The sequence below is a fragment of the Danio rerio genome, chromosome 6 (assembly GCF_049306965.1).
Source record: "Danio rerio strain Tuebingen ecotype United States chromosome 6, GRCz12tu, whole genome shotgun sequence".
NCBI lineage: Eukaryota > Metazoa > Chordata > Actinopteri > Cypriniformes > Danionidae > Danio > Danio rerio.
In genome coordinates, this window is record NC_133181.1 from 19,513,439 (window position 1) to 19,538,821 (window position 25,383).

Genomic DNA, 25,383 nt, shown 5'->3' on the forward strand with positions numbered 1-25,383 from the left:
TTGAAGTTTTTTTTGAAGTTTTTGAAATTCATAAACATATTTGAATGTAACATTTGCCATTTCATTCCACTTTATTTCCGCACATGGCAATGTGGCAATAAAGCTTGACTTGACTTGAATAATGGCCTAGAGGAGGACACCAGCACCCCAGGACTGAGTTTGGGCACCCCTGGCCTAGACTAAGAACATATGTTGTGTTTGTAAGAGTGGATAAAATATCTATATAATGATGACAAACCTTTTTTGTAAACATTCATTTATTTATTGTTATTATTATCTGATAAACATTTCATAATGTGATACAAAGTCTTATTTAAACAGCTAACAAGACTAGGGTGTTTTTCTCAGATGGTCTTATTTGCATAAGGAAAGAAATTGAGAGAAAAAGTTCTCACCGTATAAAAATACAAATACAGATTTTTTTTAGCTAAGTATGACTAGCATTTAAAGGTGCTGTATGTAAGTTTTGACTTCTAAAACATAAAAAATATCATAATATGTTTGCAGATATTTAGGAAACATGCTAAGTTAACATTTTTGTTTATCTGAAAAACAATGCTAAAGTAAGATATTCTCCTTTGAAAATATGCTTTCCGTGCCGGAAATCTGTCTTTGTTTTTTTTTTTTTTTTTAACACACCCAATGCCAGTTTAGCCAATCATATTTCAGCACTCTGGGTTGCCTTGTTTGAAAACCGTGTATTTGATTCATTCAGTCATGAAGGCTCTTAAAGTATGAGTCCACGACTAAAATGTGGCCTCCAGTGGACAGTAGCAAATGATGTGAAGAAAAAAAGACTCCGAAATGAGACGCAGATTCAAAGTTTCACATGAGGTTGTTAATTAGCAAATAATATTACTATAACAAATGTATAAACATTATTATTATAACCCTGGGCCTAACAACATGCTACATGATGAGATTTGCAGTGATAAGCAATATAGCTGTTTGCACCAGACGAAACACGACAGAATTTTAAAAACAGCCATTCAGAAGCAAAGAATATGCACTTGCTCACGTAATAGTAAGGTTTAAACTCCAATTAATACATATTAAACCTCTTTAACATTGTATGTACATGCTGAATGATTGTTATTTGTTTAATTTTTGCACTGAGCACTGAGTTACAGTTTTAAAGGTCAATTTCAAACGATTTATTTTATTTTTAAGATCTGAGGTGAATCTATCTGCAGTAGTGAAAAGTTAGTAAATGGTTCAAATCAGCCTTTAGGCTTGATATTCAGGCACAGTCACGTCAATCTGGCAACCTGCCTTGGGTGTGTTTTGATCCAGGAGTGCAATACCTAGTACAACCACTGGGTGTCAAACTTACATACTGCACCTTTAAGTAACAAAATGTTTCTGTTTTTAAAGGATAACATGCTAAAATATAAAGCCAACTTCAAGTACAGGTTTTCTGTCATTAGCCATTTTGAACCACACTTTATTTGCTTTGATCAATTAAAATGGCTGACTTAAAAAAATCTCACAACTAAGAAATATCTAAGCCACAGCAGAGTGTAATTAGATGCAGTTGCACTCTTCTGGTATGATGTTAGGCAGGGTCTCATATTTGAATGAGTATCCCCCGTCTGAGGTGGTGGTGAAACGGAGTGACTTCATGCTCTCTGGAACAGGAGCGCAGCACTGGGTGATCCCAAGAATGGTGGTGATGCGTTCAGCGCTGGAGCAGTTGCCATGGCAGTAGTAGAAGGTGAACGATTTAGGATGAACAATCCAGTTGTTCCATCCAAGGTCTTCAAAGGAGATTTCAATCTGCTCTCTTCTGCAGTCAGTGCCCTGAGATGCAGGTCTTTTGAGATTTTCAATGGCATCTGGTGACCATGGAATTTTGGGTGCTCTGCGGGAGCGGTCAGGGCCACTTGAACGGGTGTGGAGGTGCAGAAAGGGTGTTTTGTCTTCTGAATCATGGCAACTGCAGGTTGGGCAGCGAATCTGTAGCATAAACTGACCATCAGCCATGGGAGTGTGAAGATGAACATCCAATTTATAGGTGGTCCATCCATCAGGAGAGCGTTTGACTGGACTTTCAGATGCTTTGAGGAGCTCCTTATTATGGGTGAGGATGAAAAGTGGTGCTGAGATGTTGATGGAAGCGATGGTCTCTCCGGCATAGAACCAGAAGTGTGCAGAAGTGATGATGGATTCCTGGCTGTCCAAAGAGGGCTGGAAATAGTATGTAAAGTGACCAGGTCCAGCATCAGAAGAGTGGCCAGGTATATCCTTGCATGTAGACTCTGAAATACATTAAGAAAGGTCAGAATCTGTGTAAGTGAATTATGTCATCATGATAAAATAATCATTCATTCATTTTCTTTTTGGCTTAGTCCTTTTATTAATCTGGGGTCGCCACAGTGGAATGAACCACCAACGTATCCAGCTTATGTTTTTCACAGCGGATGCCCTTCCAACTGCAACCCATCATGGGGAAATAAAATAATAATGCTGCTTTAAAAAAAGAAGAGTTAAAAGGGAATCATTCATTTATTCTTTTCGTCCAGCTTAGTCTCTTTATTAATCAGGGGTCGCTACAGCAGAATAAACTGCCAACTTATCCAGCACATGTTTTACGCAGTGGATGCCCTTCCAGCTGCAACCCATCGCTAGGAACCCATACACTCTCATTCACACACATACACTAAGGACAATTTAGCTAACCCAATTCACCTATATCACATTTCTTTGGACCCATGCAGACACGGGGAGAACATGCAAACTCCCCACAGAAATGCCAATGACCCAGCCAAGGATCGAACCAGCAACCTTCTTGCTGTGAGGTGACAGCACAGTCGCCAGTTAAAAGGGGTAGTTACACAGAAATTTAAATTTACTCACTATTTACTCACCCTGCCACTTCCAAACCTTCTAAAAACTTCCAAATTTCTTTTATCTGTTGAACACAAAAGAAGATATTTTAAAAAATGTAAGAAACTAGAAACCACTGACTTCCATAGTAGGAAGAACAAATACCATGGAAGTCATTTGTTACCGGTTTCTAACATTCTTTAAAATATGTTGAACTCCTTTTGAGTTCAACAGAAAAAAAAAAAAAAAAAAAAACTTTAAGACAAATAAAAGGTGAGTAAATGATAACAGAATTTTCAATTTTGGGTGAACTATCCCTTTAGATGTTTGCGCACTTCAGCTGAAAACCCTGTCATGCTTTACTCAGTTTGTTTTACATCTATAAGACCTCAGTTATTATATAATTTTTCATGAAATTTGAGTGATTTCTGCCCCTTCAGTAAAAATCTGCAGTATTCTCTCAAAGCTGTTGCTTCAAAAGAAAATGAAAACAACAAAAAGGTTGTAAATAGATTTTTTAAATAAATGTGATATAAATGATAAGATTTGGAATGTTGTAAACACTGTTGATGATCAATGTTTATTTGTTATGAAATCTAAATGAACTCTGTTGATCAGGTTAAGTATTTGATAAATTTCTTTTGTTCCTCTTTCGCAATTCGCTTTATATAAAGTGTCTGATAAATGAAAAACTGCATGTATTATCAAATCTTAATTCTAAATCTACTAAACTAAACTAAAATGACGTTTTCAACAATATTAATTGATATAAAAATGTAACATGACAATAAGAAATGGCTACAAAATGTAAAAGTACAAATCATCTTTTGGAAGCTGTTTGGACAGAACTGTGTGTAGGTGTATTGTGTCCACTGTCATAGTGGAGTGATATGAACACAACAAGTGTCTTTTTTTTATTTCCAGATGTTAAAATAGACAGTTGCATACAGAAAGTCTTGTCTTGAAGATGATCTGCTTAATCACTGTAAAACCCATGCAATGCAGATACTAGGTTGGAATAAAGCACTATATCTCTTCATTTTGTTTTCATCCATTGCATGGCCTGTGAAAGTGCAACAATCTTTGTCAAATCGAGTTTTTTTTTTTTTTCAATAAATGTAGATTTGTTACTGTTCTCAGACCAAAGCAAGCCTAATTTTCCCGTTTTGTGCCACGTTGTTGAAATAGTAAATCCATTTGCGCCACTTTGTTGACTCATAGGTGTTCCAGTCTAGAAAGGAAGTGAGTTAAAGTGCATTGTAAGCTCGTTGCTATTTTTTTTTGTCAATATATTTTGTATTATTTTCACATCAATAATTTACAGAATCATTTCAGTTTACATGTAGACATTCTTTTCTAACCATCCTCCACCCTTTCCCCACCCTCACAAGACAGAACTCTTGGTGACACTTTATAATAAATACACACTATAAATCATTTATTAAGCATTAGCAAATAGTGAATTCATTATCTGTTAGGCATTAACTCTACATTACTAAACGTTAGTAAGCAGTTTATAACTGCAGCTACAAATGCTCTATTCTTGACTTTTTAGCACCTATATAATGTGGTTAATAATTGTATTTTCATACTCTGTTAATGATTTATTTTTCATTACTAAATTAAGTATTGAATTATTTACAAACCGTTTGTATTTAAGAGTAGTTGAGGGTTTTCAGGACCATTCAGAATGAGTTAGTAAAAGATTAATAAACTATTGAAATCAACATTTATATGTCTTTTTATTCAGGCATATACTAATAGTTAACTAATATATTAGTAAATGCTTTATTAACTCAACTTCATGCAGTTTTGTGACCTAATCTAAAGTGAGGACTATTCATGCTTTATAAATGCCTTATAAATGACTATTAAAGGCTCAGAATCAAATGAGCGATAATCTGTGCAATCTTTCTAAAAAGTAAAATTACTTTAAAGTTTAAACATTGCAAAATAACAGGAGTGTCAAAATATGACATCCAACTGGATAAAACAACAACAATATAATAATTTAACAATATAATAGGATGTAATGTTTAAACTCTACAGTGATTCTATTTTAGATAAGGTTGCAAAGATTTATTTTTCATTTGAAGTACAGTTTCATTTGTGTATCTTTAAATGAAGAGAAATTAATAATGTCTTTTTTTCCCGTTTAGAATTTAACTGAGCCTTTATTTGTCATTTATAAGGGATTTATAAAGCATGAGTAGTCCTTACTTTAGATTAGGTCACAAAACTGCATGACGTTGAGTTAATAAAGCATTTATTAACATATATAGTAACCATTAATATATGCCGGAATAATAAGACATATAAATGTTGACTTCATTAGTTTATTAATCATTTACTAACTCATTCTGAATGATCCTAAAAACCCTTAACTACTCTTAAATACAAACAGTTTGTAAATAATTCGATACTTAATTTAGTAATGAAAAATAAATCATTAACCAAGTATGAAAATACAATCATTAACCACAATATATAGGTGCTTATAAGTCAAGAATGGAGCATTTGTAGCTGCAGTTATAAACTGCTTACTAACACTTAGTAATGTAGAGTTAATGCTTCACAGATAATGAGTTCACTATTTGCTAATGCTTAATAAATCACTTATAGTGTGTAGTTATTATAAAGTGTTACCGAATATTTTTATCAATAAGTATAACCACACCTCTTGATTGCGATGTAAAGGAGCAAAAAAAGCTTGTCCAGGCCACTGCTTTTTAAGATTTAGATGTTCGGAATCAGTCAAGTGTGTTTCTTGTAGAAGGGCAATTCCAATTTTATAGCTTTCTGAGGTATAATATTACTTTTTTCTTTTAAGTCTGATTTAAACCGTTAACATTCCAAGTCACATATTTATATTTTAGTGTATCTGACATTAACTATATATTAATGTTTTATTTCCTATAGAGCGGCTTGAGAACATATTGTTAAACAGCCCAACACTTAAATAAATCAAATATGTGTTCTGTCTACTCCCCCCTACCACCACTTCCCCAAATGAAGTGTGAAACTTTAAACCCCCATGACTGAGTGTGCACTGCATCATACAGTCGACCTTGACTTCTTTTCCAAACTAAAAGCTCCCTAACAGGTTTTGTATATCCCCACAAATATTTAAATGATGTACTTTAAAGCAAACATATTAATCACAATGAACAAGTAATAAATTCGAATTATGCAAGTTAGTAAACATTTAAACAAAATAATAAACACATATTTCTCTTGCCAGCTTTTCAATTTAAAGATCCCTCCTGACAGAGTTAAGTTCTTTCATGTTCATCCGAGAGAAAAGTTATCCACCGTATATTTTTAGCATAGTTTGGTGTGGTTGCTCAGGTGACATTAGAGTTGGATGATCCGGAGATTGTACATATAATTTTAGTGTCTTATCCAAGAAGCAGATGTGGATGATGTTGTCGAAGGTATGTTTCTGCCTATGCTTTGGAGTTGAAAGATCTTTGTCCCTCCGGTAGCTGAATCCTCAGCGTTGCAGGATAAAGTACGGTGTAAGACAAATCGTTATTGCCTAGCTGTCTTTTGAGAGCGCTGAATTCTTGTCGCTTTCTAAACAGGGTGGATGACATATCCCGAAAAATCATAATGCTAGAGTTGCCATATGTGAGCTTTTCTCTGGCCGCATTGAGGATCTTAAGTGTGTCTCCGTACCAAAGGAATCAAACCAGAATAGCCAGCGGTTTGTGGTGCTTTGCTATTTTAAGCTATTAAAATAAACTGCGCTATTGACCAGCTAAAAGCAGGTCTAAAGTCTAGCGCAAAGCGCGTTAGTGCACCTTAAAAGCGGCTTAATACACACAGGATGTACAGCAATGCACACATATCTTTACAAATGAAAAATAATTAAAATATTACAACAATTCTTATTTTATCGATAAATGTAAAAAACACTGCTTCCATGCCTTCTTCGCATTGGCGGGTGTTGGGGGGGGGGGGGGTGATTAAGAAATAGTTTTGAAACAAATCTTTGTACTTAACAAACAAAATAAATAGGCTAATGGATGTCTTCAGTGGGGTGCGTACAACAGCGTTTCCATATTCATGAAAGTTAAGAAGTAAGAGTAAGTGAAGAGGCTGAATGGAGGAGGCTCACTCTTTATTCTCACTGCAGATGGTCTGTTCAACTGTTTTCTCGCGAGTAAAGCAGTCAGTTTTTCCATTCAATTTATCCACTTACAAAGTCACCATGTAAATAGCAAATGTGCAATGGCGTGACGCAACTGACTCTTAAAGGGAATGGGAGATGAGACCTTAATTGGTTTAATGCACATTATGCTCAAAACACACCCATATCTCATTAAGAGAACAAGCACAACCCTGTTAGACCATGTGCCGGTGCATACAGTGTATTTTTTCATACTTAAAATAGCAAAAGTGGATTTGGACACGCCCTTAATGCTTTTGTGCGATACGTTTTAGACTCTGCGCCTAGATCATTAAAACATAGCCCTTTGTGTGTTGCATAATTTCCATTCATACTCCAAGCATTGACCACCTTTTTAATCAATTTTCTGTTTAGATCTCAAGCCCAGGAAAATAACAGAGAAAGCATTAATCTAATGTAATGTTGCTTTGATCTTGACCATATTTTTTAATTACATTATTTTAAGGGCTTTTTGCTTGAAGAGAACTCAAACTGACTACATCAATCCTTTGATCAATGGCAAATGCCATGTGTTTGCTTTTGCTGTTTGTTGTGCCATTTTGCTGTTTTGAAATACAGGATACATGGAGAAAAGGTTCACATCTTCTGATCTACTTCAATAGAAGAGCAGGGATTTCCCGAATTCTTCAGCACTTATTCTTGGGGGGTATGAAGGACAATTTGCATACAAGAAGTGCAAAATAAATCAATGGAAGCCTCTCACACAGGGCTAAATGACAGTAAAGACTGACTAAATTTATACCTGCAACAAGCCTGGACAGGAAGTCCGAAGATGACAGCAACACAAATCACAAAGCATATTTTCATTATTAATATCATCTTTTTCCTCTTTATGTGTCACAACGATGGCAGGGGTGGATAGTAAAAGTCTAAATTATCATATGCATTTGTTTATATGGCAAAACAAGTCTTTTTTCACCAAAGAAGGCTCACACAATTCCAAAGGCAGATACTGATGAGATCAGGGCCTGGGGCCTCATGTACGAAGACTTGCGTTGAAATCATACTAAAACATAGCGTACGCACAAATGTGCGTACACAGTAAAATATTTAGATGTATGAAACACTGGGTATGCTGAAACACATGCATATTCTCTTTGTACATCCGAATGAACATGAAACTGAGTGCACGTGAACGAGCACAAAACCCCTCCCTGCCTCCTCCACCTAATAAATATGGTAATGATTCTACTTTGGCAAAACCAAACGAAGAAGAAATGGCAAAAGCAAGCAAAAGGGGAAACTTTGAACAGAATGTGAATTGGAGTTGCACCTTCCGGAGGTAGACCGGAAAAAAACTGTGTTATTTGCAAGTTTGTCCTCTGGAATTAATAAGAGAGCTGACGCGGGTAGTGGGGTCTCGTTGGACACCTCGTTGGAATTAGGGTAATTAAGTGATAGTCGAGCAGGCATCAGCAGCGTGAGTGGCATAGCTCTTAAAACGCATGGCAACATGTTTTGACACAATCATTACTGAACCCGGTTCAAATCCAGCATCTGATGAACTCATTCTTCTTTTTTCCCCATTACATATCAGATTTTGCCGACTCTTCTTCACAAGGAAGACAAGTAGGAATCATTAATAAGTGTGTGTATTATTGTATTATTTGCACATTTATTGAAAAGAAATGTTTCCGATTCATGTACCTATGCCAATTCATCTTCAGATGGTGCCTTTATAGCAATGTGCGTGCTGTAAATTGCTCTGATTAGATTGGGAAAAGCGGCAATTGCTGCAAGTTTTGTTTTAAAGTTTGGCCGGTCAACTGTATGGTATGGAAACCTTATATACCTGCTAGACATGCAGATGATCCCGTCTCATGCAACTGCCAATGCACGGTTCAAATATATTTTGTAGTGTGCAATTTCACATGATTGCCTTAACATGGTTGCCAATCGAAATAAAACAGACACACACAAAAAAAATGCACGTACGCCAGGCATGAAGTTGGACTGGAACAACGCACATTCTCACATTCATTTCATGATAAGTAAATCCAAATGTGAGCATGAAATCTGGTGTACGCAAAGATTTTGTGCGTACGCAGCGTTGATACACAAGGTTCCTGGGGCCTCATGTACAAAGACTTGGGTTGAAATCATACTAAAACATTGCGTACGCACAAAGCTGTAAATGTGTGTACACAGTAAAAAATTCAGATGTATGAAACACTGTGTACGCTGATTCACACGCATATTCTCTTTGTACATCCGAATGAACGTGAAACTGAGCGCATGTGAACGAGCGCAAAACCCTTCCCTCCCTCTACCGTATGAATATACTAATGACTCTACTTTGGCAAAACCCAACGAAAGAGCAATGGCAAAAGCAAGCAAAAAGAGAAACTTTGAACAGAATATGATTTGGAGATGCCGCTTTCGGAAATAGACCAGAGAAAAACTGTTATTTGCAAGTTTGTCCTCTGGAATTTGGTAACAAAAGAAAAAAACAAAGTGGGAGAGTTTAGCTGATGCAACCAACACAGTTGGGTGTGAACATTGCACCGAATAGATTAAAAAAGTGGTGCGATTTAAAGGTGTAAAATTTTGAAGCAGCTTTATCAGCGTGAGTGACGGCAACATGTTTTGACACATTCGAGCATGAACTCGGTGGTTGGAACCCAGCGTCTGACGAACTCATTCCACCCCCCACCACCCCACCCCCGCTACATATCACATTTTGCCTATACTTTCAACATGGAAGACAAGTAGGGATCATTAATAAGTCTATGCATCATATTTTATTTGCACATTTGTTGAATGGAAATGTTTCTGATTCATGTATAAAAATTCATCTTCCGATGGTGCCTTTATAGCAATGTGTGTGCAGTAGATTGCTCCGATTACATTGCGCAAACCGGCTACCGCTGCAAATTGCACTTTAATGTTTGGCTGGTCAACTGCATGGTATGGAAACCTTATATATCTGCTAGATGAACCTGTCTCATACAGCTGCCATTGCACAGCTCAGACACTTTGTAGAGTGCAATTTAACACAACTGCCTCTAGGAGTCGCCAATGGAAATAAAATAAACACACACAAGAAATGTGCGTATGCCAGGCATGAAGTTGGCGTGGACCTGCGCACATTCCCATGTTCATTTAATCATTAGTAAATCCAAAAGTGAGCATGAAATCTGTTGTACGCAAAGTTTTTGTGCGTACACAGCATTGATACATGAGGCCCCTGGTGTGTGGACTTTGGGGGGTTAACGATGTGGTCACGTTGATTGGTCAATTTTGAATGTTTTAGTATTTGGGCTAGTCACATGGTCAAGAAAGATACACAATATGTGCTAAACTCTGCTCTGTCTCTTTTCCTGGCCTGTCTTTTTTTTGGTCTGCACATTCCTGCGCTTCTCTGCCTCTTTGAGGCCTACTTGCTCTCTTTGTCTCTCCCTCTTTGTCCCTCCTTCTACCTCTGGTAACTAAGATTTTACATTTAAGCTGGGTAGAATTATTATCCTATGTTTTATCAGTTCATATTTTATCATTTTATACAATTACACAATTATGTTTCTCCATTTGCTTAAATTGCATGAAAAAGAAATTACAAGACTGTAATTTGTTTCAATAGTTCAAATTGGTAAATTTCAGATTACCTCCTCAAGGATGGAAGGGTTAATTTCTAAAAAAAAAAAAGATGTATTGTTTACTTTATGAACCAAAAAGGTTGAAACTACATTGTGCAAACTTAGCAAAGAAGGACTTGAGTTAACAAACTCAGGCTCTACATTGTTTGCATTGTGGGATGTAATTGGCAAAAATGGAAAAAAATCAAAACGTGGTGAAATAATTGAAGCTCTTAATTACATGTGTTACTCAAGACTGTGTAACATGATGTCAGAAATACCTTCAATTATAAATGCTAGATGTGAAGAATTTGATGTTTACAAATTAGAGGCAAACAAGTCAAAGGCAAAAATTCTAGATCTCCAGTTACAGCTTGATTTACTAGCTAAACAGTTAGCCCTGGCTGAAAAATGCAGAAGTCAAAAGGACTCCATTGCAGATTTAAAAGCTATATGCTAAAAGCACAGAAGTCTGTGTCTGTGTCTCCCTTAAATGCTTAACAGCGGTGGGATTAAAAAGCATGTTCACTTCTCAGATGAAGTTACCTATAAAAGATATGAAATTATTTGTTTAGAGTCCGTAGAAAAGTTTTGTCTGTTTTAGTACTTAAGGTGATGCCACACCATAGCGCAGCCAAGACGCATGATGTACAAGCATTAGAGAGTCTTAAAAACCCTCAAACCTCAGATGATCACAGCAGTCACCCCTCAGGCAATCAAAACAGGCTTTGTATGACCTGTAAAAAGTTTGGTCAAAGAGAGGAACAATGTTGGACCTCGAGGCAAGGAAGACCTCCACCATATTTTCTGAGAAAATAGAATTTACTTAAGAGCAAAAATCAATAGTCTTCATGTAACAAAAACTAATCTGTCAATAACACACTTAGTGAACTAACTGCATTGTTAACCCTCTGGGGTCTGAGGGTGTTTTGGGGCTCTAGAGAAGTTTTGGCATGCACTGACATTTGTGTTGTTTTCAGTGTTTTAAAAACATATTAAGGCTAAAGTGTAATAATATAATAATGTTTTGCGCCACGCTGTTGAAATAGCAAATGCATTTGTGCTCATTTGTGCAACCATAGGCATTCTGGTCTAAAAAAGAAAGTGTGTTGAGGCACATTGCTGGTGCATTGGTATTTTGAGGAACTTAAATTGAAGGTTTAAATAGATCAGATCAAAGCTGGTCTATTGTCCAGCGCATCCCCTTGCTTACACATTGCGTAATACAGACAGGGTGTACAACAATATGCAAATATCTACAAATGAAAATTTATTAAAATATTAAGGATATATATATAGGGTATATTAAGGATATATAGCCTTTAGGATATAAATATAAAGGATAAAATATTACAAAACATATCATTTTCTAGCCTACATAAATAAAAAAATCAAACTTTCATGCCTTCTTCATTTCGGGGGGCTTTTCGATTTATTTATAACAATTTGCTTTTGTATAATGTTATTATGGGTGAAGCAGTGGCGCAGTAGGTAGTGCTGTCGCCTCACAGCAAGAAGGTCGCTGGGTCGCTCGTTCGAGCCTTGACTCAGTTGGCGTTTTTGTGTGGAGTTTGCATATTCTCGCTGAATTGGTGTGGGTTTCCTCCGGGTGCTCTGGTTTCCCCCACAGTCCAAAGACATGTGGTACAGGTGAATTGGGTAGGCTAAATTGTCCGTAGTGTATAAGTGTGTGTGTGTGTGTGTGGATGTTTCCCAGAGATGGATTGTGGCTAGAATGGCATCCACTGCATAAAAACTTGCTGGATAAGTTGTCGGTTCATTCCGCTGTGGCGACCCCTGGATTAATAAAAGGACTAAGCCGACAAGAAAATGAATGAATAATGTTATTTTTAGCAGTATTACTTATTATATGCATATGTATATTAGTTTTATTTAAAACAAGCTTAGATTTGCCCACCTATCAGGTTTTAGACCATATGGGGCACAGCATGTGTATTTGAATATAACTCAGTTGTTTGAACACACTTCATTATTATTGTTCATTTTTTCGTTTGCTGGAAATTAGAACTGAATTTAGAAATAGTTTTGAAACAAATAGTTGCGCTTAACAAATGAAATTAATTATTTAAAGGTTAATGGATGTCTGTGTGTACGAGGTTTCCCTATCCATGAGAGCAAAAGTGAAAGTAGATAATGAAAAGGCCTTATCTCTCATTCAAGCGCTGCAGATGCTCTGTTTTCTTGCTAGTGAAATGCTCAGTTTTTCCACTTACAAATTCCGTCATGTAAATAGCAAATGCGCTATAGCACAACAGAACTGACTCTTAAAGGGAATGGGAGATGAGACTCTGATTTGTTTAGTCTCAAAACACATACCTCGTTAAAAATTAAGCTCACCCTTTAGACCATGCGCCACGGCGCAAAGCAGATTTTTCCGTCCTTAAATAAGCAAAAGTGGATTCCGACACCCCCTAATTGCTCTCTGCTCCCTAATTGCGCTCTGCTCTTTGCACTTTGCGTATGGATCGTCAAAATAGAGCCCATTATCTTAACATTTTCAAACATTATAAATTGGTTAAAAAACAATACATCATAAATATATGGAATAGTATATACAGAGATTGATCAATACTAATAAGATTCTGAGTTAGTTTTGATAATCTCAAATTAGAGCAATGTCGTTTTAAAGAATGATAATTAATCCATATAAAAAAAAATAACTGTGAGCAAAAGAAAGCAGGTGAAAAACACACCATTTGCAATAATGAAATCTTTTTAACAGTTGCACGCCTCACAACAGCTTTTGGCGCAAGCTATCATCCTCTTATTAGGTATTCACAGAAATTATTTAAAGAATAAACTTACAAAGGACACTTAGAAATGTAGCCTTGCAGACAGGTATCTTGAGATGGGAAAGAACGCAGGAAAAAGGGTACTATTTCACTGTAACCCCTGGCCTTCTTCTTGACATCAGCGGAGACTTTTTTTTTTTTTTTATCTTGGTCCACTTTTGTAGCGCTTTTATACATTTTTGTAAAGTTGAAGGCTACATCTTCATCTAATAGTTTGTTCGCATGACACAGACCAACATTACTCGCATTACCGAGCAAACTCTGAGCACTTCTTATCTACTTTAGCTCTCTTTGCCACTGGTCCTTTACTACCTTTGGTTTCACCTCTGGAAATTTACATATGAAGCATGCTTACGAAGAGGCTGGATCACGATAGCTGTAATAAGGCGATATAGGAGAATCCATACTAGTCCTTACTTTTATGCAGATTACATAAAAAGAGATTTGTTTTCGACTTGAATTGGTTATTTAAGCTTATATATAAGCTTTATATAGATATTATAAATCATCATCTTAGATAAGTATTTGCTGAGTTTCCTTTCATTTTAGTGACATGTTTTTCTCAGCATTAAAAAGTAGACACTTCAAGCTTTCTAGAGAATCATATTTCTTCTCTGTGTGTTTTTTTTTTTGCGCAGTTTCAGCACATTTTACTAATGCACTTCTAAAAGCAGTTCACGGAGAGAGAAAAGACAGAATGCCTACACTGTGTATTTTCCTTATTTTGCAAAAGCACACACGTTTGTTGTTGTTGTTGAGTGTACACAACAAAAAGTAGACCCATAACAGATTTGATTGATGTATTGATCTTATCTGTACGATCAAAACTGAAAGTGTAATTTAAGTTCATTTCAGCAGTTCGACGACACCACAGATCAAAACGCGTATACGCGGTCTTCAACCCCAGAGGGTTAATTCAAGTCGTGCATCTGTTAACTTCCTTTGCTGGTGGGTTAGCAGCCTAATAGCAGTAAAAGTTGATCCTGTTTGCATTTCCAAATTTGTTATATTTGTGCTATACACATTTTCATTGCCATAGAACATAATGGTATTTTGTGATACTACATGTACACATAGACTGTAGTAGTAATTCCTGAAAACGTGATTTTCTTACTGTATGTGTAAAACAATCAGGTCTGAGGTTTTAGAAGCCACAGATGCATTATGGACCGCATGTCATGTATATAAAGGAATTAACTGTATGCTAAAATTCATTAACTTTAAGGTGCTTTTGTTTTTATGTTGGATGAGTGTCATCTTCTAAAAGTGGTAAACTGTGCTATTCTCAATATAGGTGCAGTTTAAACCACAAGCACGAGTATAGAATTGTCATGTGGCTCCAGTGCAATAATTGCAGTAACGATGAAAATGCTTTCTTACAAGATTCAGCCTGCTCCTTAAACACATTGATTTGGAAGTGTTTTGAGCCAGATCCCATTTACATCTCACAATCAAACCCCATGCTGGTTCCCTGTTACAACAGGACTAAATTTTATACACTGTTGTAAAACCTCCACCCCTTGTTAGGAGCATGTTTACACAAACACATAGCCTCAGCTGGAACACTGCACACAGAGAACGTTCGAGGTTACAGAAGTAACCCTTCGTTCCCCGAGGAGGAGAACTTCAGTGCTATTAAGTGGATTTGATCTTTGTGAAAATCCACGAAATAGGAGGATTCGGTTAAGAAGCCGCTTGTCTGAAAGAGTATTGAACGGGCCAATGAATGCAATGAATTGGCAGCGTAAGCTTGCACAGGTGTGCTTCATTGCCAATTATCCCAGCATATAAGCACACCTGGAGCGAGCAGACGCCATCCTTTTAAGCTGAAGAGACTTTCAAACAGCTAAGGGACAGTTATTGTGGCGACGAAGTATAGCACTTCCGTTCCCCTCCTCGGGGAACGAAGGGTTACTTCTGTAACCTCGAACGTTCCCATTCGGTACCCAAATTCTATACCCAAAACGCGGGCTGACCAGCGGGCAGACCATTAACGTATTGGGCCAGCAGGTGACTCCTCCGCTGAGTCAGTGCTGGGGGCCATGGAGGAATCTGCAGGGCTCACCTGACGAGGAACTTTACTGACAGATTAAAAAGCGCACGTACCTCCATGTTAGGGAGAATGGCGCAGCAAGCGTGTTTCAACACCCTACCGAGTTGTTTCCTCAATCACCAAGGGGTTACCTAATACCCTTGAGGAAACCGGCTCCACTCGCAGATTGTAAAACCTTGCAAATGTGTTGGGTGTCGCCCAGCCCGCAGCTCTACAATGTCTGTTAGAGAGGCGCAGTGCTGCCAGCCACCGCGTCATGAGAGCGGAGATGGCAGCCACGTAACCTTGAGTGCGGAGGGCGACAGCCTGCTCTCCAGCTTCTCTCGGCGTAAAGAAAGCACAACGCTGATCTGGCAAATTACGGGGGTCTTCTCTGCGAGAGATGCACCATTCAGTGAGTAGACTCCACTTCAGGGCATAGGCGCGCTCGCGGAGGGGGCTCTAGCCCGAGTGACGGTAATAGCCACCGCAATCGGAGGTTACCTAAGTTTTCCTTGCGTCTAAGGACCTCCAAAGATCGGAGAGGGTGCCAGATGGTGCCCTGTCCCTGAGAGAGTAGGTGCTCTCTTGAAGGGAACTGCCAGGGTAGGGCTATCGCGAGTGAGAGCTCTGATATCCAGGTCCGGTTGAGCCAGAGGGGTGCCACCAGCAACCTGTTCCTTGCCCTCCCTGACCTTGCACAGTAACTGCGCGAGCAGGCTCACTGGGGGAAACGCGTATCCGTGCCGAGAGCACTTGGTCAGGGAAAGAACAACTGGCAATGAGCGATCTCGCGGGAAGCAACAGATTGATCTGGGCTTCCCCGATTCGCGCCCATATCAGCTGAACACACTCGGGGTGGAGTCTCCATTCTCCACGACGTAAGGCTGCCGTGAGAGCGCATCGGCTGCACGGTTGAGCTTGCCTGAATATGAATGGCCTACAGCGATTTCAGCCGTTGATGACTCCAGAGGAGCAGACGGCGGGCGAGCTGAGACATGCGGCAAGAGTGCATACCCCCCATACGGTTGATATACGCCGCCACCTTTCCACAGGTCCGCAGCTGCATGCCCGCAACGCACAGCCCCCCAGCCCGTGTTCGAAACGTCTGTTGAAGGACAACAAGCCTGGACGCCTGTCCTAGAGGCACTCAGGCCTGTAGGAATGAGGGGTCGCTCCAAGGGCTGAGGGTGCGGCGACACATCGCAATAACGGAGACTTGGTGTGCGCGCACGTGCCATGCGCGTCTGGGGACTCGATTGTGAAGCCAGTGCTGCAGTGGTCTCATATAGAGTAATCCGAGCGGGTGAGGCGGCTGCGGATGCCATATGCCCCAGGAGCCTCTGAAATAGTTTCAGTGGGACCACTATTTTACTGTCGAGCTCTCTCAGACAGTACAGCATCAGCTGAGCACGCTCTCCGGAGAGGTGCGCTGCCATGGTGAGTGAGTCTAGCTCCATCCCGAGGAAAGAGATCCTCCGCACGGGGGCGAGTTTGCTCTTTTGACATGAAAACCCAATAGGCGGAGATGCCGAAGCACCTTGTCCCTGTGCATAATCAATTGCTCCCGCGAGTGGGCTAAAATCAGCCAGTCGTTAAGATAATTGAGTATGCGGATGCCCGCGAGCCGAAGGGGCGCTAAGGCACCCTCCGCGAGTTTGGTGAAGACCCGCGGAGACAGGGAGAGCCCGAAGGGGAGGACCTTGTATTGCCATGCTCGACCTTCGAACGCAAACCGCAGAAACTGGCGGTGGCGTGGAAGAATGGAGACATGGAAATATGCATCCTTCAGGTCTATGGCTGCAAACCAATCCCGAGGACGAACGTATTGGAGAATGCACCTCTGCGTGAGCATTCTGAACGGCAGCCAGTGCAGACAAAACACGCAGAAGGATTGGTCGTGACCCACCGCTCTTTCTGGGTACGATGAAGTATGGGCTGAAAAACCCACTCTCCATCTCGGCTGGAGGAACTGGCTCGATTGCACCCTTCGCCAGGAGGGCAGCAATCTCCTCTCGCAAGACAGGGACAGACAGGGGGTTGACCCTGGTGAGATACACACCCGTGAAGTTGGGGGGCCGCTTCGCGAACTGAATCGCGTAACCGAGTCTGATTGTGCGTATGAGCCACCGAGAGGGGCTGGCCCGCGCTAACCAGGCAGGCAGAGCCCTCGCTAATGGAGTCACTGCTACAATCGCTGACATACCAGCGGTGGGGCAGCGCGGAGTGGGTGGGCTGATCCGGGAAACGCGAGGGTCCCGCGGAAGAGCTGGAGGAGAGTGATTCGCTCTGGCTCCACACCTCGACTCCGGAAAGGGGGCTGGAGGGCTGAGGGAAAGGAGACCGTCCCCCCAGCGCTTGTGATCCACTGGCGAAGCACTTAGAACCTGCGTGCCGGAAGGCAGCGCGTCCCGGACTGGCAAGGTTCGTGCTGTCACATCCGGGGAAGGGAAAAAGTGCTCTTTCATTGATGTTTTCATGGCAGTAAAAAGTGCGATATGGGGAAGTCAAGAAAGCAGACTTTGTCGACTTCGCGCATATCAGCCAGGGCTGGCGCTCCTGGATCACTAATGTGGACATCCAACGCACACACAGCGGACTCAGTAGTCCGAAGAGCTAAGTCGGCGGCAGTGCGGAGCTCGTAAGCCTGGGTTGGACCCACCCTCGTGCAGCTCGGCCAGCGCCTGCGCTTGGTAGCGGTGGTAGGTGGCTATCGCATGCAAGGCGGAAGCAGCCTGGCCCGCAGCTATGTAAGCTGTAGCTCCGAGGGAGGCAGATAACTTACAGGCTTTGGATAGGGGACGAGGCGGACCCCGCCACGAAGAGGCGCCGCGCGTATTGACCGTCATCGCACACTCAACCTGAGGAATCGCCACATACCCCCTGGCTGTTCCACCGTTCCACAGAAAAGCGCTCTTCAAGACCGCGTGAGCCTACTCTGCACCTCCGGGAAAAAGGGAACGCCCCTCTAGTCGGTCCGGCCGCGGAGCTGGGGGATAAACCATCTCCAACCCACGGCCGAAGCAGCCCGGGAAAGCACGGCTAACATGTCAGTTTTAGGATCCGTAGTGACAACGCTCACCTGCCCGGAGGGGGCGAGCAGGTCTGGATCATCATCGGACAATGAAAGCCCACCCTCCGATGCCGCGGTGGACGTCTGGTCTCCGGTGTCATTGGGCGTAAGGGCTACAATCTGTTAGACGGGTCGCTTTCCCCGCCCGAAGCTTGGATGGAGCGCTTAGAGGAGCCCTCAGATCTGCCCGAGTGCCCGCTGCAGAGCAGGGGACAACCGGGGTGGTTCGCCCTTTCGCAAAGTCTAGCCGCGATCTTTACTGTGCAACAGTCATGGCATCGCAATGACGACATGAACTGCCCGCGAGCAGCGCATTAACATGCTGGACCCCCCTGGCATGCAACGCAGTGCCCGTGCCCATCATCCGAGGACAGGAAACCACCGCATCCAGAAACACACAGTCGGAGCACCGTCCTGAAAAGGATGTGCTGCACGACTGTGTTGCTCTTTCTGTGAAGTTTGCAACTTTATACGCACCGCTCTGGAGGACCGGACCCAAAGAACGCCAGGCAAGGGAGAACCCAGCTCGACCGTCTGCCGCTGCGTGTACACACTCTGGACCGGGAGAATGCTCTTGTTCACTCAGAATCGCTGGATCACAGCAGGAGGAACCCTCATCGACTCGATCAGAAAGTCTCTGAAGCGAAAAGGATGGTGTCTGCTCGCTCCAGGTGTGCTTATATGCTGGGATAATTGGCAAAGAAGCACACCTGTGCAAGCTTATGCTGCCAATTCATTGCATTCATTGGCCCGTTCAATACTCTTTCAGAAAAGCGGCTTCTGAACCGAATCCTCCCATTTCGTGGATTTTCACAAAGATCAAATCCATTTAATAGCACTGAAGTTCCCCAACCCAAGGTGAACAATATTTCAAATCTTCACACAAATAGTCAAATTCACATTTGTCTGACACGTTATTCACATGTTATTTAAGTCTTTTCAATCAGACTTCTTCATAACTGTGGATTTTTCATCTTGTGTTCTTATTTTGGTTTCTTTTGATTATTTAACCAGTTACTTATTAATTGTTTCAACAAGTTATATTAAAATTTAAATTAGGATTCTACATCCAAAATGCTGAAATATTGTTGCTTTTTTAACAATATTGACATCTCTACAACAAATGCTATTTGTGTTTACTTTGAATGCACATGGACATTTGTAATTAGGTACACACCCACTGTACATATACATTTGTAGTTATGTTTATTTATCTGCACACTTCTGATTATTAATAGCAACCTGTACACATACTTATTTATTGTAAATCTCTGTTCATAGCTAATACAAGCTGTATATAATTTTCATAGAACATCCATCTGTAAATATGACCATAGTTTTTCTAAAACTGCACTTTATAACTTATACCTGTATCCTGCACTTGCTGCTATTGCACTGCTGGTTAGATCTAAACTGCATTTCGTTGCCTTGCACTTGTACACCTGTAATGACAATAAAGTTGAATCTAATCTAATCATCTAATCTAATTTAACCCATTTGAATGCAATTGTGATTGTCTTTGGACATTGATTCATTTAATTCACTATATTTGCTTACACTGATTATTTTGCTGATTTGTTGTAAAGCTATTTTATTTTGATGTTTCCAGATATTGTGTAAATAACTTGTTTGCTTTTATTTTGTCTTTATCTTGATCATATTTTTAATTACATTAATTTAAGGGCATTTTGCTTGTGGAGAACTCAGACTGACCACATCAATTCTTTGATCAATGACAAATGCCATGAGTTTGTTTTTGGTGTTTGTTGTGCCATTTCACTGTTTTGAAATACAGGATCCATAGAGAAAAAGTTCACATCTTCTGATCTACTTCAAGAGATGAGCAGGGTTTCCCTAAATTCCTCAGCACTTCTTGTGGGTGTATGAAGAACAATTTGCATATAAGCAGTGCAAAACCATCCTATGAAAGCCTCTCAGCAACGACTGACAAACCTTCTACCTGCAACAAGCCTAGACAGGAAGCCCGAAGATAACAGCTGTGATGGTATGGGGTAGATGGAGAGGAGGCGAGGACCCAAATGCAGGAAATGAAGGATTTATTATTAAAAAAATAAATAAAAATAACCTCAAATCTCCCCAAGAGGGGAAAAAACAACATTATAATACACACTCAACTAGACTTGATTTGGTTCTTTGCATAAAACACTACATTTAACCACTGTTGTAGATCAGACATCAACAGACCTCATACAATATCAAGAGAAAGCACACAATCAACAACGGACCAGCACAGAACAGAGCACACTAGGAGACTAAATAAGAAAGACAAACCAATAAACAGACAGTCGGACAGGTAAAAATAGTAATTACAAACAGGATAACAAGGGGGTTGGGACCAGACGCTAGACAAAAGAACACAACCATACCTGTCAACCCTCCCGTTTTTCCCGGGATTCTCCCGTATTTTACAGTTCTATCCCGCTATCATCCCGTAAAGGTATTTTCCCGTATTTCTCCCATATTTTCAGTCTTTTTCTAAACAGCCAAGCCTCCCTGTACGCAACACATACCGCCGAACAGCCAGGGGTCGCCCCATGCTCTAAAACGTGAGTCGTCTGTGCTTTCGCTTTATTTAGGAATAAAAACACTTATAAATAAATACTAAAAACGGCACGATTCCATTTCCTTTTGATTACAGGTGCCGTCGCCCATCCTATACAATCCTCAAAACATTCATATAATGTTGCATGACTAATATGCTGACGTGTTCCATAGCGATAAACAGATGCTGTTTCCCGAACGGATTCTGTACACGCGATTTGAAGAGAGAAAAAAAGTTTGGCTTTTGTGTGCGTGTTTAAACAGACATACACACATAATTAATAATAATCACATATTAGAATGTCCATCTTGGTGGGGGTTTTTTCCAAACACAACTGCACAATTTCTTCTTAAATGAGCATAAATGTATGGAAAGCAGTCGAATGATTTCATTATAATGTTAGATGTGCGCATTTTAAAGTGACACCTGACTAGTGTCTGGACTCAGCAAAACAAGAATTAACAGGACTGGAGTGGCAGAATCCTGACAGACAGCAGCACACATCACATAGCTTTTTTTCATTATTAATGTCACCTTTTGCCTCTTCATGTGTCACAACGGTGCCAGGGGAGGATTGTAAAAGTCTAAATTATCATATGCATTTGTTTATATGGCAAAACATGTAAGTTTTCACAAAAGAAGGCTTACACTATTCCAAAGGCAGATACTGATGAAATCAGGGCCTGGAGTGTGGACTTTAAGGGTGTTTACGATGTGGTAAAATGTTGATTGGTCAGTTTGAATGTCTCCATATTTGGGCTATAGTCACATGGTTTAGAAAGATACAAAATAGGTGGTAAACTCTGCTCTGTTTCTTTTCTTGGTCTGCGCACACCTGCTCTGCTCCTCCTTTAAATATCTTCTCTGCCTCTTTGAGGCCTACTTGCTCTCTTTGTCTCTCCCTTTCTTTGTCTCTCCTTTTACCTCTGGTAACTTTAATTTTACATTTAAGCTAGGTACGATTATTATCATATGTTTTTATCGGTTCGTATTTTATAATTTTACAGTTATTTGTAATTAATTCAGTTGTAACCACTACTTTTGATATAACATCAACACTTAGTTGCTCCATATTGCAATAAAACACAATCACATAATATCAACACACTCCCACATTTTTAGCTATTAATACTGCCCTTATTTCAGTTTTTTTTTTTTTTTTTTTTTTTTGTATGAGATTGCAGAAGATTGGTTTGACTAGAAATATACAGTTTTTTTACCATGCTGATAACTTTAGTCACTCGGCAAAACTAAAGTTTAAACCGCTGTGGTTAAACCCACTCTTACATTAAAACCCCATTTTGATGATGACATCATGTAAACTTCTACAAAGTATTTTACAGTATTTTAAAATACAAAAACACAAGACATTAAAAAATAAAGACATTTTCATAAACCCTATAAAATACAAATGACAAAATACTATTTTGTATGTAAAATACGTACTTTACATGTATTATAATTATCATATATGTGCTATACCTGCTGGCACATATGTGGGAATGATGGGTGGGGAGAACCAGCTCATTTGCATTAAAGGCACAAGCAACAAAGCAAAACAGCCACAGTGTACTCAGACCATAAACTGCCCATATTCAAAAAGATACAATAAATAATCTGATTGATAGTGTAAGCTGTAACTTTAAACACATTCTGGAGAAACCGAAGACCTTTCTTAAATCTTAAAAAGGGGTAAAATAGTAGCCCTTTAACATCTTTATTATCTTTATCTTTATTTCCTTGTTTTTATTTCTTTTTTCCCCAGTTAATTTTTTTTATGTTTACATATCTGAAGATCATTTTTGTGGGTAAATAAATAGGTATAATTACGTATAATTATACTTTTTTTGTAATGTCACAATACATGACATTTTACAAACTTATTTTTTTTTTAAAGTTAAGAGAGACTGAACAAGATAACAGATAATGCCGGGTTTTCACTTTGCCCTTTATATTTGTGTTGCTTCACACCACATGACTTTATTTACTTACTTATTTACTTACTTACTTACCTACTTACTTACTTTAGATGCACCATTTTAATTACGTCAACCACTAGCCATTAGAGTGACAAATAATATCTGCTTGATGTATGCTAACACTTTTTTCAAAGCCCCAAAATAACAATCTACTGCATGCAATTTTCAATTTATTTTACTAACCCTCAACCTAACCTAACAGCCTGGTTGAAATGCAGTTGTAAAGTTATATACAGTTGAAGTCAAAATTATTAGCCCCTCTGAATTATTAGCCCCGTTGTTTATTTTTTCCCCTAGTTTCTGTTTAACAGAGAGAGGATTTTCTTAATACATTTCTAAACATCATAGTTTAATAACTAATTTCTAATAACTGATTTATTTTATATTTGCCATGATGACAGTGAATAATATTTGACGAGCTATTTTTCAAGACACTTCTATACACTTTAAAGTGATATTTAAAGGCTTAACTATGTTAATTAGGTTAACTAGGCAGGTTAGAGTAATTAGGCAAGGTATTGTATAATGTTGGTGTTGTAGTTCTGTAGAAGAAAAAAAATTGCTTAGGGGCTAATAATTTTAACCTTAAAAATGGCTTTAAAAAAATTAAAAGCTGCTTTTATTCAAGTCAAAATAAAACAAATAAGACTTTCTCCAGAAGAAAAAGTATTATCAGACATACTGTGAAAATTTCCTTGTTCTGTTAAACATCACTTGGGAAATATTTAAAAAAGAAAAAAAAAATTCAAAGGGGGCTAATAATTCTGACTTCAACTGTATATACTGAACTGAAGTATATGTTACTTCATATATATATAAGTATACGTTACTTTTGGCCAGCGGAGAAATTAAAATGGTCGTGCCCAACTGAGTCTGGTTCTCTCAAGGTTTTTTTTCTTCACTCCCATCAGGTGAAGTTTTTTTTTCCCTCTCCGCTGTTGCCACTGCCTCGCAAGGTTCAGGATTGGTAGAGCTACGCATCGATGAATTGGCTCTTCAGTGTTTGAACTCTCAGTAATGATTAAATCACACTGAACTGAGCTAAACTGAACTGAACTGAACTTAAACACTAAAACCTGAACCACACTGTTCCAGTTACTGAACCACACTGTTCCAGTTACTATGACCATTTATGTGAAGCTGCTTTGACACAATCTACATTGTAAAAGCGCTATACAAATAAAGCTGAATTGAATTGAATTGAATTGAATTGTTAAATTATTATAGTGAGCAGATCCATAGGAGTAGAGGATTTTTACCAACTATGATCTTGCCAAATCTTTTACACACTCTTCATTTTCATATGCTATCATTAGAGTTAAAAGAAGCTGACCTGAGCTTGGGAACAGAATGACCTGAGAGGACTCCTGATGGTGTCTTCTTTCCACTCTTGTTTCTCTAGTCATTCGTGATGCTACATGGTGCACAGCTCTGTTCCCTGCCTGTCGTGTTGGCAGCTGCAACACTGGCAGAGGAGGCTCATCCAACCCCAAACCTTCAAGGATCCTTCTTTTCAGCCAGCCAAGCACCATGTCACACGGTAATTCATCTCCTTGACAGGCCTGAACCGATGGAGGAGAAAACAAAGCCCACAGCATCAGGGCACAAGCAAATGAAGACAAAGAGCTTGTCCCAGTTAGCATCCTCAAAACTCAACAGAGGTTAAAAGCAGACACTGGAAATTACAAGCGCATAAACGAAAATCGATGTGTATAGAAAGTTTTTAAATATACATATACTGTAAGTTCATAAAGATTTTTTTTTTCTTGAAATTTTTCTGTTAAAAAAAGAGCTCTACAGTAATCCTTCTTCTTGCAGGTCCATGTCATAGTAAAAGAAGTCTGTGATTTTCTATCTTTTCGTTCTTTTTTTTTTTTTTTTTTTGCAAGCAAATAGCAATCATTGTTTGGGTTCCTGCTATCACAGAATGGATGGGACAAAACGACTTTTGAGATTACAGTTCTTTCCCTGTTGCTTGGCCTTGGACGGAATTGACACAGTATAACAAGAGAATTTTGAAAAAGATTTTTTTTTTCCTAGCAGAAAAAGTACATTTACAAATTTGTATCATGCTTTTATTCTCACTGCTTGGAATTCTTAAAGAATGTTAACCCTAAAACTCTAACTGAAAACTCTGTCATCATTTACTCACCCTACAATTGTTCCAAGCCTATTTACTGGTAAATAAAGATTGGAAACTACTTGATGAAAAGGAAATAGTGAGTATATTGACATCTCTTAGTGAACTATCCCTTAAACTCATTCATTAATACATTTTCTTTACGGCTTAGTCCTTTTAATAATCCAGGGTCGCCACAGCGGAATGAAACCGC

The 25,383-nt window shown here is 39.4% G+C and overlaps 1 protein-coding gene across 1 annotated transcript; it reads right to left on the reverse strand.

Annotated features, from left to right (window-relative positions):
- Positions 1-1,524: 1,524 nt before the first annotated feature.
- Positions 1,525-24,693, reverse strand: inha (inhibin subunit alpha). Its single transcript, NM_001045204.1, has 2 exons — positions 24,384-24,693; positions 1,525-2,258 (listed from the first exon to the last, which is right to left on the reverse strand). The coding sequence occupies exons 1-2, from the start codon at positions 24,691-24,693 to the stop codon at positions 1,525-1,527; spliced, it is 1,044 nt and encodes a 347-aa protein (NP_001038669.1).
- Positions 24,694-25,383: the final 690 nt, after the last annotated feature.